The 21,279-nt window shown below is 32.8% G+C and overlaps 2 protein-coding genes across 2 annotated transcripts; both read left to right on the top strand.

Annotated features, from left to right (window-relative positions):
- The first annotated feature begins 98 nt into the window (after positions 1 to 98).
- Positions 99 to 7,246, top strand: LOC110991428 (store-operated calcium entry regulator STIMATE). The gene is made up of 6 exons (XM_022256787.2): positions 99 to 486; positions 787 to 931; positions 1,512 to 1,633; positions 1,844 to 2,043; positions 2,309 to 2,383; positions 3,860 to 7,246. The coding sequence occupies exons 1-6, from the start codon at positions 363 to 365 to the stop codon at positions 3,947 to 3,949; spliced, it is 756 nt and encodes a 251-aa protein (XP_022112479.1). The 5' UTR covers positions 99 to 362; the 3' UTR covers positions 3,950 to 7,246.
- A 589-nt stretch (positions 7,247 to 7,835) lies between these two features.
- On the top strand, positions 7,836 to 20,183 carry LOC110991418 (dynein axonemal heavy chain 12). The gene is made up of 2 exons (XM_022256777.2): positions 7,836 to 8,017; positions 8,394 to 20,183. Exons 1-2 carry the CDS (start codon positions 7,883 to 7,885, stop codon positions 20,058 to 20,060), a joined length of 11,802 nt encoding a protein of 3,933 aa, XP_022112469.2. The 5' UTR covers positions 7,836 to 7,882; the 3' UTR covers positions 20,061 to 20,183.
- Positions 20,184 to 21,279: the final 1,096 nt, after the last annotated feature.

Here is a 21,279-nt window from a genome sequence, read left to right as displayed (position 1 = left end):
ATATAAATTTATACGAACATTTTATTTTATCTGCAATAAACAAATAGTCATATGTCAAATTCTTAAATCAAAATTTAATGTCAACTTTCAAAATTTACGAAACTATTTTGAATTTATGAGAAAAATATAGAAATTGTTACAGAATGTGATTTGTACAAAACCGATGTACATATATACTTTTTATTAAAGTTTTGCATAACCCATTTATTTCCTACTGCTCATGAAAAATTCCGTATTTCGTGAACAATAGGGTTATAGATCACAAAATACTTTTCGAAATCTTTGCGTTACGTATATCAAAAGTGTAATGTAATAAAAGCGTAGTGTTGTCTGATGTGTTTTGTGAAACATAGAAATGAAAAATGAATGATAGCTCAGATACTATTCACTGGTCTGAGCCCCATTGCTCAAAGGATGCTTTAACTGATACATATGGATGGTTTCTGCAATTTCTACTTGCTGTATTAGCGTTTACTTGCCTAATAGGTATGTTTCTTCAAGGTTTGAGGTGAAGGTTGATACTAACATAATTATGAAATTTTATGCTTCTCTCAAAATTGTATAAATTTATTTATATATTTATGTAAGGGAGTTAAAAGTAAAGAAGACCAGATTTAATCTATTAAATTTCTAAAGCTTTACAATTTAGGTTCCCTTAAATGTGTTTTGGCAAGATTATTAAGACAAGTTCTAATATCTAAATTAAGTTCTAAATCTATATTTAGCATATACATGCCTTTTTTAAGCTCTCTTTCCCTTTTTTGTACATCTACTATGTTCTTACAGGTAAAAGATTTTGTGAGCCAAAATATGCAAGAAGACCATGGCTAATTTGGTTTTATGACACATCAAAACAAGGTCTTGGTGCATTTATTATACATGCTGCTAATGTTTGGTTGTCACCATATCAGACAGGAAACCCTTGCACTTGGTAAGAATTAAAATATTGATATAAATTGTATAAAGATGTTTTATGACCTAAGGTAGGCAGGTATGTTAGCTTTTCTTTAACAATATGTGATATTGTGAGTTAAGACTTATTATAATCATGTTTTTATAAACAGCTATTGAGAATGTCTAAGATTTTAATTTATTGTTATAAACAAATTACACAATAAATGTTAATATTGTGTTATAGTAATGAGTATAACAATGATCTAAATATGAGACATTGTTAGTCAATGCGACAATTGAACAAGTTGGAAACCTGATTTGACCCACATACAGCAAAACAAGTAATAGTTTGCAAGGATATCAAAGTATATTTCTTAATATTCATAAGCAAAAAAAAATTAATGCTAGTTTTTTTGGTTGCTTTTATTTTATAAATACATGTAAACAATATAAAGTTTTACTAAAACTTACATGGTATACACAATTTTCAATTCAAAATAAATTTGTGTAAACAAATTTTATTAATTGAAACATTCATACAGTTAACATAAATTTATTTGTCTATGCTTCCAAGGTAACCATAAAAATTATCAACTAATAATATTTTTTTGTTGTAGGTATATTGTAAATTTTATGTTAGATTCAACCCTTGGACTTTTAATAATATGGGCTGGTATAAGACTTGCCCAATACTATGCCAGAGTTTATGATATACCACTTATTAATTTTGGTGAATATGGTAAGATAATTAATGAATACATAAATAGTATATAATACATAAATGGATGTCCAAGATGTTGGTGTATATTTCATATAACTTTTACACTGTTCAGAGGTGTAGATACATTTTCTTAAAACAGCACTTTCTCACAGTAATTTTTTTTTAATTCTTTATGATTTTATCTAGAATCTTGTAGGTGGGTATCAATTAAGAAATGTTACTTTGTAGGTAAACCACCTATGTGTTCCGCATGGTTATGTCAATGTGTATTATATGCTGCACTGGCGACTTTTGCCAAGTCAATGCTAGCATTAGTTCTTCAGCTACCACTAGTTCAGGCTGTTTTATCTACTCTAAGGCTCTCTCCTGTCTCTGACCCGAGACTGGAATTGGCTGTTGTGATGCTCATTATACCATTTTTTGTTAATGTAAGTATGAATGAACTTCGTTTTTTTAATACAAGTATTGCATATTGAAAAACTGAAATCACAATTAATTTCATTATCACATTTATTTAAATCCTGTTGGACAACAGTTTTTTGTTGTTAAGTAGTTTTTGCCATTAAAATTTGTATGGTGAAGAAAAACATCGTAACCAAATATGAATGAAGATTAAGGTTATTTTAAAATGTTTAATATGAAGAGCGCAGAGGAACCGATCGTTATTTTATATTAACGTTTTTTTTATTACAGATTTTAATATTTTGGGTGACAGACAATTTCCTCATGTATCATCCCCGAGGAGTTAGCTCCAAGTTAAAGACGAAGGTAAAATATAATTTACTAAACAAAATTCCTTCAAATACAAAGCTAGTAAAACAGAAAAATTAAATATTTAGGGCAGCCTTCTCATTTTTAAGTAATTAGGGAAAATGTAATGTTTGAAAATTTGCAATTTATATAGTTTTAATTATTTTGTTAGGTTAATTAGAATATGCAAAGCGCAAAAACTACAAAACTACAGACTAATTACCACTTAAATAAAAAGGAAAGTATTCAAAAAATATCTATATTCTACAACAAAAAAATGACAATAGTGTCAAAATAATAAATCTACATATATGAACGTCAGTAAAAATAATTATCCTTAATTTACATTTACTGCCAGTTCTCAAGTCAAGGGCGTAGATAATAACATGATAAAGCAGTTAGTTATTGTGATTAACTAAAAATAATTAATAAAAAAAATTAGAAAACTGAGTGTTTCACATAAATAATTATAAGTAATGAAAATAGCGATTATAATAATTATTTAGTGGAGTAATAATAATAGTAACGTTTAATAAAACAGAACATGTAAACAGTCTTATCTGAGGTTAGTTCATATCTCGTCTTTATTATTATTAACTGGACAAGTGTACTGAATTGTGCGACGTGTAATAGTTTTTAAACACAATGTCCACGCTTTCGAACCGAAATGAACTCGTCTATTATACATCTTCGTTTATTAATAATAATAATAAAAAAGCTTGATTGAATTGAAATGAACAATGAATGTAAATAAGCGGTCTCACTGATAAGAGCAGTTTTTTTCAGATAACCCAGAACGATGTCTTTCGAAAAGAAAGAGTCGTGAATAAGTTAAGAGTAATATTTAAAATAATTAATATATCTAGACTTTAATATTAATAATGTGATTAAGATATTGATTATTATGAACTAGGTATAATTTATTTACATGTATGAATATGGTTATTAGCTACTGTCTAGCAAAAATATAAAAAAATAGTACGTATTAATTTTGTAGTTATTATCAAAAATGCATTTCTGTTTCAAAAATATATTATGTGTAAAAAGAAAATTACTGTTCATTAATTAAAAACGTCAGCAAATAAGAAAATCAAACCAAATAATACATTTCTCAAATTTGTGATCAAATTCAAATCCGCGTAATTCTTGAAGCGACTTAATGAATGCCTTAAATAGATTAAAAATTTATAGAACCTTTAAATTACTATCTCCTATTAAATTTAAAAAGATCTTCCTTAGTAACTGCGTACTATAAGTATGTAAGTAAATACATTAGCTGATTTGCAATAATTCATGAGTATTCCGTAAAATAAACTTCCTTTACCAGATATGAACGCGAGAAACCCTGACCATGACTACTGTAAACTGTAAAGTGTAAAACACACAAAACAAAAGAATAAGAAAAAAAACGCAATGTATCTTTTGTTTTTCGCTAGCTACTATTTAAATGTCCTATGTGAACTACGTTATAAATACAATTATTTTTCCTATTAGGTGCGGTACCAGTCGATAAAGAAAGATAAGAGCGGTTCCGATGAAGAAGAACAATCAGCTGACGAGAGACTCCTCGGCGCCAGTGTATGACCCATCACCAAGCCCAGATTGTTAAGGGCCTAAGTAGATAAGTCTTTATCTGTTTAAACTTGTTAGAAAAATTTCATACTCGATAAATAAGGTCTATATTTGATACTGTCACAAATACTGAAGAGTCTTGAAGTCTAAAATTTAACACAAATTTGTCCTTGACCTAAGGCTGTCTCAGCCAGATAAGTCACTAGCAAATTAATTCTATAAACAGCCAAACTAGGAAAAAAAATTAATTAATTGGATTACAAAAATTTGACGCTGTAGTATGCAATAACATAGTACTAGAAAAATCAAAATTTGACAATTCCAAGTGTCAATTGTCTGGTGATTGACATGAATGGTGTTTATGGTATGCTCTACGCTTCATGGTAATATTTTTCCCTGTTTTGTTTTATGATGTTGATTTAAATTGCGCTTTTGATCAAGTTTGTAAATATTTACAATTAAAATTTTAGCCAAAGCTTAATATGTTAATGCAAAAATTTAGAAATTATTGTTCCTTCGATAAATTCCGTTTTTATTCGTGTTACAAACTTGATATATTGAAACGATAATTTATCTCGTTTTACTTACCTTTTTACTAGGAAGCATAGAGCTAGCTAAGCTATAGTCTGTGGTAAATTTAAAACTCTGCATAACTATTTATGTATTTGTCGCAAATTGTAAATTTTTACACGAAGTTTAATGCTTTTATCATATAAATATTTTTAGCAGTGATTTAATTGGATATAACTTAATGGAATCATAACATATCATCCTGCACTTTGATTCATACAATTCCAATTATATTTACGGTGCCATGCGCGCCACAAAAGGAAGACCTACCTAACCCCTTCGAAATGTTAAACTAACTGAGATTCACCCCCTCGAGTAATATAGTCTAGAATCTGGCTATAATGGCCTGAAAATCAACTACAACGCAAGTTTAGCCATGTGATGTACGGAGTTTATACGTTATACTTTAATTAACAGTTACCCCCTTACCGATAAAAACATTTTTTTTTAAATAACAAACTTTAAAAAAGTTGTCTCTGATATATCAATAGGAATTCACACCTCGACCATAAACGTCTCGTCTCTCAATTTATTAAACAAGGGTGTGTTTTTGTAATGTTTACGTTTGTTTAAACCTCTGTCAATGCTGAGTTCGGTTTATCAATAAAACAAAATACGGTTTTCTTATATTGATAAACCGAAAGTTGAGATTTTAAAGTTGTTGTTTATAGGTTAGGGGGTAGTTTAGCGAAGATTAGTTACAGCCGGTGAATCATTGTATCAGGTATACCATTGTAAATTTTAAATGCTTTAACACACGCGTCCCACTATTTATCAGAATATTAGCGAACTATTTTCATCGATATTCTATCAAATTAGATTTTATAAATATACAGTAATGCTTAAATAAAAAAAAATATTTTTTATATTTTTCGATTTTTGAAAAACGTTCCTAATAAGTACTTATAGCCCTGTAGTGCCATTTTTATTGATGACATAATTATAACATCGAATAAAGACTGAGAAAGTCTATAAAATGATTCCTGAAGACGTCATAACTTATAGCTTACTGAATAACATTCCATGTTTGAAAATTCCGTTACTAGATATTTGATTATCATACATTTGTATCGTTTAAATTTATATTTATGCAAATATAATAATTGTAACTGATTATAGTTTTTTAAATAAAAAATCGTTCGGATCTGTAATTACGATCGATATTAGGATTTATTCTGTGGAATAAATAAACATGATATGATGTTGACTAAATAATTCGTTAAGTTAGTTAAAGGTTTTAATCCGATCCGTCTGAATTTGTCATTTGTAAAAAATATAACAATTAAGATTTATAATTTGTATAATCATTGCTGTAAACATAATATCAATTCCATTTTACATACTTAAATATATATAATTATTGTAATACGTTGCAAATACTGGATTGGAAAGTGAGGCAATTTGCTTTATAATTAAGATTAGCGCTAAGTATGACTTCCGTATGTCAAATCCAATAAGTTTTTGGCAGGAGTCGTATGTGCCAAGTCTCGATTTTAAGATACATACAGAACGTGATTACATAATGTATTTCTACTCATATAGATTGGATTATTATTTTTGGACATATACTTCATGTATACATAAAGTGACCATTTACTCTTTGACTCAAAACGGGACATTGGTTTAATTTGGGTGAATGAAAAAAAAAACACTTTTAGAAAAAGTTAGTTGGCTTAAAAGTTACGAATCACAAAATATAGCAAAATGTTAACTTAGTTTATCAGAAGAACAAACTTTGTTTTAATATACCTGATGACGATTTCAAATAAGAAATTAACTCTAGGCACGTTATTTTTCAAATTTTTGCGCGCTTTCTTTTGCGTCCCACAGTTCATGTCGAGGACACCGGGACTCGTGATTGGAAAAAGGGACAGCCCCGTTTAAAAAGGGATGTCTGGTCACGTTATGTATACATAATATTAACGACAGTGTACACATTCTGTATAGTATAGGGTACAGCTTTCTTTTAAGTGACTAGGTTTTTTGACCAGTACTTATTTGAATAGCAGACCAACGTGCCAAATAGATCGTAATTGTTTGTGATAATTGCAATTTTATGTATGGATTTAATTTGTTTGATTTTGCAGTGCACTTATAGTAATAGGGTTACACTGTTATAGAATTTTATGCCATTTAATTACAAACAAAATATACTTACATATATTTTACGTTCATCGCAACAAAAATTCCCGTGACAAATTGTGACGTTAATAAATTTCTGTTAAATGGTGACAACTGAAATTTTCGAAATAAAACACAATTTAAAATACATTTTAAATTTTTATGACTAGTCTGTGGTAATAGATAAAAATTTATGTTTGAATCTAATGAAGTTGGGATACTATGAGGTCACAGTCACCCGTGGGCTCTAGCCCTTATATTACGAAAAAGGTTTCTTAACGACAAACATCAATATCATAGACAATTTAATTAACTGAAAAAGTTAAAATAAAACTTCTTTTTATATTAAAAGTTTCGTCATTCTTATTCTTGTGTCACTTCGTATATGAATAAAAGTGATCAAGCGTTGTTATACTAATTGAAGCTTATATATTTTTTTAGTGATCTGAGTCATTTTGAATTGTTAATGCATATGGATTTGTATATAGATAATTTAAGGGAATTGTGAATACATTTACATATGAGTGTATTATATCATATAAGTATTTATATTATATATTGAAACATGCGTGTGCAGTTGTTTCTTGTTTATGCGAATAAATTCACGTCATGTATTCAGTATTGTCTTATTTAATACCTTAAGGTGTAAAACGAGTTAGGTACATAACCTCTTATTGTTTAAAATGAAATTTAGATTTTCTTTGGAAAAAGTAGTAAAATATTAGCAGGAATTTTTCAGCTCTGTGTGTACACATTGATATTGATATCATTGAAATATAGAAACTTCTAGAAAAATTAAATATCTATGGCATAAGGTATTTCTTATTTAAACTATTTATCCACAAACTGTACTGTTCAGTTAGAAGGTGCTTTACTTCCCCTTCTTTCATACAAAAGGTATATCTTTAGTAATTATATATTTATCGGTTACATTTATTATGAGAGTAAAGGAAACGAGCGATGTATAACCAATAGAGGTCTGTGTCTGACTCCCGCTTTAGATAAAAGGCTCGACTTATATAAATAAATACAATACATACTGACGCCTGCGCGATACCGGCATAGTTTCTGAAATACAGTATTCTTTAATTTTTGATCAAATAAAACCTCTTTTTATAATCGTCGTTACTAAGCAACTTGTTATGACAACGAATTTATCAATATTTGTAATTTTTCACGATGAATTATTTAGTTTTTTATGATTTTTCTTTGTAGGCTAACTTGTAACATCAGTCTAAAGTTATTTCAAGAGCCATGGAGGAAAGTGATATACGTAAGTTATTGACGACCAAAAATGGATGTCGTATTCCTAAGATGCTACCAATACCAGATGTGCATAAGATTGATAAGCTGCCGTTTGTGCCTTTGCCTCCATACAATCGGATTAAGGTATTGTTTTAATACATATATTAAAGAGAAGTCCAGTTTTTCAACTCTTTCACTTTCACACGCGGTTTTTCAACTCTTTCACTCCCACGTATTTTCTATGTGTTCTATAAGAACTTGCTTATAAAGAACCCAGAAAACCGTGAATTTAATATCCGGGTTTTAGTTCCAATTATGTAATCGGGTTTGTCAGAAACGAAAAAACTCTGTTGGAAAAAGTATCCATAAATCTAGAGTCTGGGTAATAGATACGATCCAAGTCAGATAAATAACAATAATTTGGTTTTAAAACAAAATCTGATTTTCACTTTTGGTATTTTACAATGTATGTACCAGATTTTGTATTAATTTCACTTAAAAGGTTACTTGAAATTTTCAGGAGAAGCAAGCTAAATACCGGAAAATTCTTAAAGAGAGCGCCACCTATAGAAAAATAAGGATCGCGCAACCGCCGCTAGAAAGATGCGAATTAGACAACCTAGAAATTTCCCAAGATCGACATGTTGCAGTACTAAAACAATGTGCTGATAAGATTCAACCACCACCAATGCTCAAATCATGGGAGAGAAAAATTATCGGGTTAATTCCATCTAAACTGCGAAATGCCTTTCCTGCTATTACTGAAGAGCTGATCCAGGAAAGTAAAGAATCCTGGAATGAGAATCTTCATGATTTAGCCGTAAAAACTGTAATTCGCGAAGTTCCCGGTGTGCCCAGAAAGCGATATGAAGAGCCGCTTTTCAAATTTAACGGCATTACCGCAAATTATGACAGAATGCTTAAGTTTCGGAAAAAACTACAGGATGGATCCCTATTATTACATCCGTTTATTAGATTAGTTCTTGAATCATCTGAAAAATCCTTTCCACCCCACATCATAAGTTTAGCTAAATATCGCGCTCGGGGTCCTATGGACTTAGAAGATTTCCAAACAAAGGTTTTAGAAGAAATTAAACGTGCTGATTATCTCGTATCCAGTACTTGGTATTCAATACTAGTTACATGGCTAAAAAATCCTCGTTGCTTAAAAGGCATGCGTCCCAAGCGGATACCAGTATTTGTAAAATGTGCCACCAAGATGATATCTATGCAAATCCAAGAATTAATGCGTCGTTCTATTGAGGCTTTAATCACGGCATTGAAGGATCCGGACTCTGTGCCTATCTTAAACCTTGATTTAGACTTTGATGGTGAATTTTTTTATGACCCTTCTCTGGAAACCGTTTATGAGGTCTTTCATAATATCGCAAATGGCATATCACATATATCGCAACGCCTTATGCCCATTGAGCAATATTTAAAAATTCCATACAACTATGATGCATTACCTGTCCAATACAACGAGTGGCTTCACAAAGATGGACATGAGAGGTTACAAAAGGCACTAACTGCTGTTTATTCTCCTTTGGTGCAATATGTAGAAAGACTGAAAAAGGAATACAGTATGCTATATGGTGCCCCTGCTAAGGCAGCACTTCTGAAGTTTATAAATGAAGCTGGGGAATTTGAAGAATCTCGGGATAAAATCAAATACTTTCAAGGTATTGATTCAGAAATAACGGCTATTTTAGAAAATGAATATTTCAACTGCGCTGTTGTATGCCAATTACGTATGGTTGATGGATTAAAACTAAAAGCAATGGAATTTATCAATGACATTATTGCCGGTATAGTAAAGAACCATATGGAAGAAAATGATTCAATTTGTCATGAATTTGAAATAATAGCCAGAAGGGCCTTGAAAGAACCAGAAAATGCAGCTGAATTGATTGAACAGGGTGTATATATTTTAGAAGCTAAAACTGTTTTGGTTGAAATTTTGAAGGAAAGAATATTGAGACAACTTAATATTATTTCTAACCTGTTGGAGATGACATCGTTAAGTCCGGAACACGTTGCCTCTAATACTAAAACAGTTAACTGGTTAACTGATATTAAACCAATATTTGAGAAGAATGCCGCCGCCTATGAAACTTTTAAAGGTGAAATGGAAGACAATTTACAACGTAAAATCGCAAAATTAAATAAAGAGGTAGTAGATATGATACCCTACCTACAACTTCTGGATAATATGGATGACATTAATCATACACTTGAATATTTAGAACATTTACGTAAGCTTGTACATAGACTTGATGCTTGTGACAAATTGGTCACGTGGATAAACAACGAGGAAAAAACGTTTAAATTTCCCTTAACACAGTACCCAGATTTAGAAGAGTTAAAAGATTTTATTTTGCCGTTTCATAGTTTAGTTCACCTCGTTCATCGGTGGAAACGTAGTTACTATACCTGGATGGACGGACCATTTGAATATTTAGACCACAATCAGATTGAACAAGACCATGATTTTTATTACAAAGAATTTTTGAAGCTTTCAAAAAACTATAGGACTAAAATAAAACAACAAATAGCTGAAGGAGTTGAGAAGAGGTTTCAAGGCCTTGTTGATGACCCCGATATTAATAATTTGCCTGCGCCTATGAAATTATGTGCACAAGCAGTCGTAGAAATAAAAGATTGGAGACCAAATGTTCAAATGGGTCATATCATGTGCAACCCCGCTCTAGTGCAGAGACATTGGGATGAAATGTCATCTATTGCCGGATTCGAATTGACGCCAACAGCAGGAACCACATTGAGAAAAATAATTAATTTCAATTTATGGGACGATATTGATCAATATGAAATTGTAAGTGTTGCGGCAACGAAGGAATTAGCTCTGATTACGAATCTTAATAAAATGATAGCAGAATGGACCGATATATGTTTTAAAACAAGCCCTTATAAAGATACTGGTATCTTCATTCTTTCTGGCTTAGATGATATTCAAAGTGTCTTGGATGATCATATAGTTAAAACAGTTGGTATGCGAGGATCTGCTTTTGTGAAACCATTTGAAGTGCAAGTGAGGACCTGGTATGATAAAATAATTCGTGTGAATTCAACAATTGATGAGTGGGGCAAGGTTCAAAGTCAATGGCTCTATTTGTTACCAATTTTTTCATCTAAAGATATTGTTGCACAAATGCAAGAAGAAGGCGTTATGTTTGTTGAAGTCAATAATATTTATCGACGTTACATGGGATCAGTAGAGAAAGATCCGCATGTACTTGATGTTGCCGGTGGGGCCGGAGTGTTAGAGTCTTTTAGAATAGCATCAGGCCTACTTGAAAAAATTAATGATGGTGTCAATAATTATCTTGAGAAAAAAAGATTATACTTTTCACGTTTCTTCTTTTTATCGAATGACGAAATGCTGGAAATTTTATCAGAAACCAAAAATCCATTGAAAGTTCAGCCACATCTAAAAAAATGTTTTGAGGGTATTAATAGATTGGTTTTCGATCCAGAATTTAACATATTAGCTATGATATCCATGGAAGGTGAACAAATTGAATTTCTTGAAACGATAAGTGTCGCCGCAGCGAGAGGTTCCGTCGAAAAGTGGCTGTTACAAGTTGAGGATCAAATGCTGAAAGCAGTTAAATCTGAAACAGAATTATCATATTACGACTATCCAAATATGGGTCGTGTCGAATGGATATTATCGTGGGAGGGTATGGTTGTATTAGCAATATCTCAAATTTACTGGGCCGTTGATGTTCATGAGTGCTTAAATACTCATAAACTCAGCCAACTTCAAGAATTTCACGTAGGTCTGACAAAACAACTAAACGAAACTGTTGCTGTTATTAGAAGGTCTGATTTGACTAAATTGAGTAGTATAACTGTGAAAGCATTAATTGTAATTGATGTACACGCTAAAGATGTAATATATGAGTTAATAGGAAAAAATGTAACTGAAGTTACCGATTTTCAATGGCTAGCACAACTACGCTACTATTGGGAAGAAGAAAAAGTTTTTGTAAAAATCATTAATGCCGTAGTTAATTATGCTTATGAATATCTAGGAAATTCAGATCGCTTAGTTATAACGCCATTAACAGATCGTTGTTATCGTACTTTAATAGGAGCTTATTATCTTCATCTAAACGGTGCTCCTGAAGGTCCAGCTGGTACGGGTAAAACTGAAACCACCAAAGACTTAGCGAAAGCATTGGCCGTGCAATGTGTCGTATTCAATTGTTCTGATGGCTTAGATTACAAAGCTATGGGGAAATTCTTTAAAGGCTTAGCTTCTTGTGGGGCCTGGGTGTGCTTTGATGAGTTTAACCGTATTGAAGTAGAGGTTTTGTCGGTGATAGCTCAACAGATTTTATGTATTGTACAAGCAGTAAGGCAGCACCTTGAAACTTTTGATTTTGAAGGTACTACCTTAACATTAAATCCGGCTTGTTATGTGTGTATCACTATGAATCCTGGTTACGCTGGTCGATCTGAACTTCCAGACAATTTGAAGGTATTATTTAGAACAGTGGCTATGATGGTGCCTGACTATGCTATGATTGGTGAGATATCGTTGTATTCCTTTGGATTTATTGATGCTCGAAACTTATCAGTTAAAATTGTGACAACATATCGACTTTGTTCGGAACAATTATCGTCTCAAAACCATTATGACTATGGCATGCGTGCTGTAAAAACAGTTTTATCAGCGGCTGGTAATTTAAAAAGAAGTTTTCCTAATGAAAGTGAAAGTATTTTATTACTAAGATCAATAACAGATGTTAATTTACCTAAGTTTTTATCGTTTGACGTACCTTTATTTGAAGGAATAATATCAGATTTGTTTCCAGGAATTTCTTTACCTAAACCAGATTATGAAAATTTTTTAAACGCATGTCACGATGTTTGTGCTGTTAATAATTTGCAGCCTATGGAATGTGCTCTCGTTAAAATTATACAAACTTATGAAATGATGATTGTAAGACATGGGTTCATGCTTGTTGGTGACCCGTTTGCTGGGAAATCTATGACATTAAAAGTTTTAGCAGAAGCTTTGACTTTAATGCATGAAAGAAACCAACCCGGTGGCTGTCCCTCAACTTACAAAGTTCTGAATCCTAAAGCTGTAACGATGGGTCAACTGTATGGAGCATTTGACCCTGTATCTTATGAATGGACGGATGGGATTGTTGCTACTATGTTTAGGAACTTTGCGTCTGAAGATACTCCTGAACGAAAATGGATTGTATTTGATGGTCCTGTTGACGCAGTTTGGATAGAAAATATGAATACAGTTTTAGATGATAATAAAAAGCTTTGCCTTACTTCAGGTGAGGTAATGGCGATGTCTAACGTGATGTCTATGATTTTTGAAGTTATGGACTTATCTCAAGCCTCGCCTGCTACCGTATCTCGTTGTGGTATGATATATATGGAATCAGCCTCGTTAGGTTTTATGCCCTTTTATAAGTCATGGCTAAACACTTTAAATCCAATATGGCTAGAAGAAAATGAGGAATTTATTTTCACATTATGTGAATGGCTTTTTGATCCGTTAGTTTATTTTGTCAGGCGACAATGTATTCAACTGGTCACGGCTGGCGAAGTGAATTTAATTATAAGCACCCTCCGATTAATAGAAATGTTGATGGATAGTGCTATTGAAGGGGAAGAGGATTCAAAGTATATAAGAACTTGGATACTAGCTTCAGTTATGACTGCAATAGTTTGGGGTATTGGTGGAATATTACATACAGACTCTCGCGAAAAGTTTGATGAATTAGTAAAAGATTATTTTAAAGGTGAATTTGGTATTCCCGCTAACTTAGAGAGACTTGACGTCTCAATTCCTTCGGAAGGTATGATAATTGATCATTATTATATGTACAAAACTAAAGGTTGCTGGAAACCATGGCCTGAAGCTGTAAAAGCAGCTCAAGTAAAAGAACAAATAAATTTATTGCAGACTGTTATTCCAACTCTTGAGACGGAAAAATATATTTATCTTTTAAAACTTCATACCAAGTTTTTAAAGCCTATCCTACTTATTGGCCCGACTGGTACTGGAAAAAGTTTTTACGTACAAAATTTTCTTATGAACTGCATTGATATGGAAAAGTACACACCCGGTTTTATAACTTTTACAACCACTACTTCAGCTAACCAAACACAGGATCTTGTGTTGTCGAAGCTGGTAAAAAGAAGAAAGAACAATTACGGACCTGTTAAAGGAAAACAGGCTATCATTTTTATAGATGATATGAATATGCCAGCAAAAGAAGTATATGGTGCCCAACCTGCTATAGAATTATTGAGATTATATTTTGACATCAAACATTGGTATGACTTAAAAACTACAGATAATTTATACTTATACGATACAACGTTCTACGGTGCTATTGGACCAGTGGGAGGAAGTAGACAGCTCATTTATCCCAGAATGTTGAGACACTATAATATTTACTCAATAAACGAATTTTCAAAGGAAAGTATGTCAAAAATATTTACATCATTGTTACAACTTGGATGGAGAAGAAATGGTTTCGGACAAGATACGCAACCTGTTATTGTTAATATTATTGCCGCCACCATGGAAATATACGACCAAGCTACTGAAGGTCTAAGGCCAACACCTGCAAAATCTCATTACATATTTAATTTAAGAGATTTTTCGAGAGTTATTCAAGGTTGTGCATTATTGCGAAAAGAATCAGCAGATAGTAAAAAAACTTTTACCAGGGTATGGGTACATGAAATCTTACGAGTATTTTATGATAGGCTTGTAGATGACCCAGACCGGTTATGGTTTTTTAATATACTGAAAAAAGCTACGAGAGACTTTATGAAGGATACATTTGAGTCTGCTTTAGATTCCTATCAAGATGAAAAGGGTGATGTCACTCAAGAGAATATTAAAAATTTAATGTTTGGTTGTTATTTAGATACTGACAGCGTTGAAGGTGAACGTAGATATGATGAAATGCCTTCTAAAGAAGTGGTTCTTAATGTGGCAATTCAAATGTTGGCTGAGTATAATGCGATGCATAAAGCTAAAATGAATATAGTCTTATTCGATTACGCTTTAGAGCATTTATCTAAAATATGTCGACTACTTTCAATGCCATCTGGCAATGCATTACTTGTTGGTGTTGGAGGTTCAGGTCGGCAATCTCTTACACGCTTAGCAAGTACAGTTTTGGGTCAACAAACTTTTCAACCTGAAATCACGAAATCTTACAGTGTTAAAGATTGGCATGATGATCTTAAGTTAGTTTTACGAGAATCCGGAGGATTAAATAAAGATACAACTTTCTTATTTACTGAAAGTCAAATAAAAGAGGAAACTTTCATACAAAATTTGGATAGTTTATTGAATTCTGGTGAAGTGCCTAATTTATACGGCTTAGATGAAAAGCAAGAAATTCTTGAATTAGTACGTCTCGCAGCACAGGGAGGTAATAGAAATTTGGATATAAGTCCTTTGCAAATATTTTCATTCTTTGTAGGCCGATGTAAAGCAAAACTTCATATTGTTTTATGCTTTAGTCCAATTGGCAGCTCTTTTCGAACTAGACTGAGGCTATATCCTTCTTTAGTAAATTGCTGTACAATTGATTGGTATGACAGCTGGCCTGAAGAAGCTTTGGAAATGGTAGCAAATCATTATATGGGTAAAGTTAATGTAGCAGACGTTATAAAGCAAGCCGCTGTTATTGCTTGTAAACAATTTCACGTAGATGCACGTAAAGTCTCAACAGATTTTTATAACGATTTTGGACGTAAAACTTATATTACATCAGCTTCGTATTTGGATTTAATAAAATCTTTCACTACATTAACCAATCGAAAACAAAGGGAGTTACGAGCCGCGAAATTACGATATACCAATGGTCTTGATAAACTTATGCAAGCAGCAGACGCAGTAGCAATAATGCAACGTGATTTGAATGCGTTAAAACCACAACTTATTATAATGGCCGCAAAATCAACCAAAATGATGGAAGAAATTGCAGTAGAAACTGCAATAGCAGATAAAGCTGCAGCACAGGTAAGAGAAGACCAAAAGGTTGCAAATGTGCAGGCGGCAGCAGCACAAGAACTCAAGAAAGATTGTGAAGCAGATCTAGCTCTAGCTTTACCAATTTTAGAAGACGCTATCGCAGCTTTAAACACGCTAAAGCCGGCCGATATTACTATCGTAAAGTCTATGAAAAATCCTCCTGCTACGGTAAAGCTGGTAATGGCAGCAGTTTGTGTTATGAAAGGCTTGCCTCCTGACAAAATACCTGATCCTGACAACCCAGGTAAAAAAATATTTGATTTTTGGGGTCCAAGTAAAAGAATCTTAGGTGATATGAGTTTCTTAGAATCATTAAAAAATTTTGATAAGGATAATATTCCAATCGCAACGATGCAAAAGATTAGGAAGGAATATCTGTCTAATAAAGACTTTAAGCCACATATCATTGCAAAAGCGTCGACGGCTGCTGAAGGTCTTTGTAAATGGATAATTGCTATGGATATGTATGACGCGGTAGCAAAAGTAGTTGCGCCTAAAAAGGCAAAATTGGAGGCAGCTGAAAGAGAATTCGCGCAGACTATGGCTATTCTAGAAGAAAAAAAGGCAACTGTTGCCCGATTAGAAGCAAAATTGGCAGAATTAAACGAGGCCTTGGAGGAAGCCAATATAAAGAAGAAAGCTTTAGAAGATGAAGTGCAATTGTGTATAGACAAATTGTATCGTGCTGAAAAATTGATTGGTGGACTAGGTGGTGAAAGAGTCAGGTGGACAGCTGCTGCCGAAAACCTTCAAAAATTATACGATAATTTGGCAGGGGACATTTTAGTATCTTGCGGTATTATTGCCTACTTGTCACCGTATACACTACCTGTTCGCACATCTATTACTGAAACATGGCGAAAGCTAGTAATTGATTTAAAAATGCCTCATTCAGATCAATTTGTTTTTAAGGACATTTTGGGTACTGATATCAAAATACAAAATTGGTGTATTGCTGGGTTACCCAGAGATTCGTTTTCTATCGACAATGCAATTATACAAGACAATTCAATGAGATGGTCCCTGCTTGTGGATCCTCAAGGGCAGGCTAATAAATGGATAAAAACTATGGAAAAATCAAATGATCTACAAGTAATGAAGTTTACAGATGGCAATTATATGAAAGTGATTGAAACTTGTTTAGAATACGGTAAACCGGCACTAATTGATTGCATACTAGAGGATGTGGAAGCTCCTTTAGATCCTGTTCTACTTAAGAATACTTACATGCAAGCTGGTAAAGAGTTTATAGCTCTTGGTGATAATGTCATTGAATATCACCCAAATTTCAGGCTTTACATGACTACTAAACTTAGAAACCCACATTATTTACCAGAAGTATTTAATAAAGTTACTCTTATAAACTTTGCTTTAACTAAGGACGGACTAGAAGATCAACTTCTAGGAATTGTGGTTGCAAAAGAAAGACCTGATTTACAGGAAAAGCGGGAAAAGTTGATTGTACAAGGAGCGGCTAATAGATCTGCTTTAAAACAAGTTGAAGATGACATTTTACGAACTTTACAGGAATCTAAAGGGGATATTTTAGAAGATGAGAGCGCGATAGAAGTTTTAGACTCATCTAAATTGCTAGCCATTGATATTATGAAAAAACAAGAGGCTAGCTTAGAAACCGAAGAAATCATAGAAAAATTTAGATTGGGTTATCGACCCATAGCCTCGCATTCAGCTGTTTTATATTACTGTGTTACCGAATTACCAAATGTAGACCCCATGTATCAATATTCACTGACGTGGTTCATTAATTTGTATATTATATCCATTGAAAACGCTAACAAATCAAAGGATTTAGACAAACGGTTAAAGTTTCTAAAAGATACTTTCACATACAATTTATACAGTAATGTTTGCAGATCCCTCTTTGATAAAGATAAACTAATGTTTTCTTTTATAATGTGCTCTAAGATGATGTTATCAACTGGTGAAATGAATCATGACGAATATAAATTTTTAATCACTGGAGGTATAGCTATTGAGAATCCACATAAAAACCCTTTTGACTGGTTGCCGGATAAAAGTTGGGATGAAATATGTAGAATTGACGATTTACCTGCATACAAAGGCTTTAAAAACAACTTCCTTAATACTGTCGCAAAATGGAAGGAAGTTTATGATGACCTTGATCCGCATACTAAACCTTTACCTGCCCCTTGGCACGATAAATTAACACCTTTTCAAAAACTCTTGATAGTCAGACTTTTAAGGCCAGATAAATTAACGATTGCTTTGTCTAACTTTGTAGAGAATCAAATGGGAGTAAAATATATTACACCACCACCATTCGATATAGGAAAGTCTTTTGGGGATTCAAATTGTTTAGCACCTTTAATATTTATTTTATCACCTGGCTCAGATCCTATGGGTGCGCTGATAAAATACTGTGAGAAAATGGGTTATGCACATAGATTTAATTCCATATCATTAGGACAAGGCCAGGGGCCAATAGCCAGAGCAATGATTGAAAGGGCTCAGTTGGAAGGTGGTTGGGTTTGCTTACAAAACTGTCACTTAGCAGTTTCCTGGCTACCTGTATTGGAGAAAATTATAGAAGGTTTTGATCTTACTAATACTGATTTAAGCTTTAGGTTATGGTTGACAAGCTATCCATCTGATAAATTCCCGCAGTCTGTATTACAAGTAGGAGTGAAAATGACGAACGAACCACCCACAGGGCTACAACATAATCTAAACAGATCTTACTTATCGGAACCATTAAAAGAACCAGAGTTTTACGAAGGCTGTCCCGGAAAAGATAAAGCCTTTAGTAAACTGTTGTATGGAATTAGTTTCTTTCATGCAGTTGTCCAAGAAAGGAAAAAGTTTGGACCTTTGGGATGGAACATACAGTACGGTTTCAATGATTCTGACTTTCACATATCGGTTATGCAGTTACAAATGTTTTTAAACCAATACGAAGAAATACAATACGTAGCTATTAAATATTTGACAGGTGAGTGTAATTATGGTGGTCGAGTAACTGATGATTGGGATAGACGTCTGATTATTACAATTTTAGATAATTATGTCAATTCTGGTGTTGTTCATGATCCCAATTACTTATTTTGTGATCTTGGTGCTCAATATGGTTTACCACGTAGGTGTGAATATCAGGACTATCTCAAGCACATTGAATCTGTACCTGTAAATCCTCCCCCCGAGGTTTTCGGACTGCATATGAACGCAGGAATAACACGAGACTATACTATTTCAATGGAACTAACAGCAGCTTTAGTTCTAGTTGAGGGATCAGGTTCCGGAAGTGAAGGTGGAAACACTGAAATAATCCTCATGCAAATGGCAACAGAAATTCTTTCGAAATTGCCACCGGCATTCGATGTAGAGACTGCTCAAAAGAAATATCCCGTTGATTACAATGAATCTATGAATACAGTACTTATACAAGAAATGGAAAGATTTAATAAACTTCTCCGTGAGATAAAATCTTCACTTTTAGATTTACAAAAAGCTGTCAAAGGGTTTATCGTGATGTCCCCAGCCTTGGATCTACAGTCTAACGCTATGCTTCTCGGTCGTATTCCAAGTAACTGGTCAAAAGTGTCTTATCCTAGTTTAAAACCACTACCGAGTTATGTTGCTGACTTCATTGATCGGCTGGCTATGTTAGAAGACTGGTATCAGAATGGGAAGCCATCTACATTTTGGCTATCAGGATTTTTCTTTACACAAGCATTTTTAACTGGCTCTGTCCAAAACTTTGCTCGATCAAAGAAAATTCCAATAGATTTACTGATTTTCGATTTTGAAGTGAGAAAGGTTGATTATGAAACTGTACCACCTGAATGGGGTGTTTATGTGCAAGGACTTTTTATGGATGGCGGTCGTTGGGATAGGAGTAAACATGCAATAGATGAGCAGTTGCCTAAAATATTAAACGATAACATGCCAGCTGTATGGCTATATCCAAAATTAAAGAATGAATTTGCTGAAGGTTCTAGATATAGGTGTCCTCTTTATAAGACGCTGGAGAGAAAAGGAGTTCTAGCAACTACAGGTCATTCTTCGAATTTCGTTCTTGCTTTTTATTTGCCTTCAGATATGCCAACAGCTCACTGGGTAAAACGGAGTGTTGCCTTACTACTTCAGCTCGATAACTAATTATTTACTACTAAAATGTAATTCTAACGAGATTTTATTAATCTTAAAAATGTGTACTACTCTATTGGTAAACTATAGTAATAATGTACTAGTTTTAATATTTTGCGATAGTTAAAACATGTCTTTGAACTTTTAATAAATAATATAACAGATTTTTTGGTATTTGAAGTTTATTTTGAGAGGGTGAAATGTCTAATTGTCACAGAATTTATTCTTTGTTAATTCCCGCCGCATATCCTCAGTTTTTATAAGTCTACGTCGCAACCTTTTCATGATCGCTTTATTTCTCTTCTGTAATTAAATATTTGTATATTTAAATTAGTAGGTAAAATACTAACTCCAAATTAAATAAAAATTTAAGCGAACAAAATGTAAGTGCGGAAAAGGGAAAGTAGTAGGTAAGTAAACTTAGTAAAAATATTGAGGTTGCATGACGCGGTGCAAAAAAATTGCTAAATCCATCTTCAAACAGATGATGATTTATTGCCAGTCTCTTCTGTTCTACGCCCATATTTTGAGAACTGACACTAAATGTAAAATTAGAATGATTTAATATGTTTCAATAATAAGTTTTGGAAATTAACGAATGAGGCACTTATTTGATATTTCAAATGTATGTTTATACCAGTAGAGAGCTACACTCTCCTTCTATAGCGACACATTCATCTTCTATGGCTGCCGCGGCTTTCATTTGCTGTTCGTTCTTTTCTAAAATCTTTGCCATTTTCTGACGCACCATTTCTTTATCTTCTTCTTCTTTCTGTATTAAGTGTTCTCTTTGTACGGCTGACATTGCTCTATCTGTAGTTAATATTTCCGATTTAAGTAAAATAACTATTGGGTTTTATATTATTAGCTTATTAGATAGGTACGTATTAAAGTTCTTGTGTTCTTTACAACAAAAATCTTTTCCACAAATGGACCTTCGTAAAAAGTAAAGATCAAAATGCTTTTTTTACGTACAGAGTTGTATACAAACCTTTGTTGAATAAGATATCATAACCATTTTTATGTTTATCTAAATTAGATAGGTGAACTTCAATCTTCGCCTCTTCGGATTTCGCACAAACGTTGATTATTGCTTTCTGATACTCCATTTGAGATATTTCGCTACTCAATTCCTGTTTTTTGTGTAATTTTAATTGTAATAAAAAAATAAGAGTTTTTTAATTGAACAATTAAGTTTAGGGCGAGTTAGAGATAAATCAAGTTAGCTTAC

The sequence above is a fragment of the Pieris rapae genome, chromosome 3 (assembly GCF_905147795.1).
Source record: "Pieris rapae chromosome 3, ilPieRapa1.1, whole genome shotgun sequence".
NCBI classification, from domain to species: Eukaryota; Metazoa; Arthropoda; class Insecta; order Lepidoptera; family Pieridae; genus Pieris; species Pieris rapae.
This window is presented reverse-complemented; position numbering and strand designations above follow the sequence as displayed.

Bases quoted from the DNA above. Each gene is read 5' to 3' on its own strand.
- LOC110991428 (XM_022256787.2), top strand. From the start codon at position 363: ATGAATGATAGCTCAGATACTATTCACTGGTCTGAGCCCCATTGCTCA. The intron at 487-786 runs GTATGTTTCTTC...ATGTTCTTACAG, and splicing joins AGCGTTTACTTGCCTAATAG to GTAAAAGATTTTGTGAGCCA. The intron at 2,384-3,859 runs GTAAAATATAAT...TTTTCCTATTAG, and splicing joins GCTCCAAGTTAAAGACGAAG to GTGCGGTACCAGTCGATAAA.
- LOC110991418 (XM_022256777.2), top strand. From the start codon at position 7,883: ATGGAGGAAAGTGATATACGTAAGTTATTGACGACCAAAAATGGATGT. The intron at 8,018-8,393 runs GTATTGTTTTAA...TGAAATTTTCAG, and splicing joins CTCCATACAATCGGATTAAG to GAGAAGCAAGCTAAATACCG.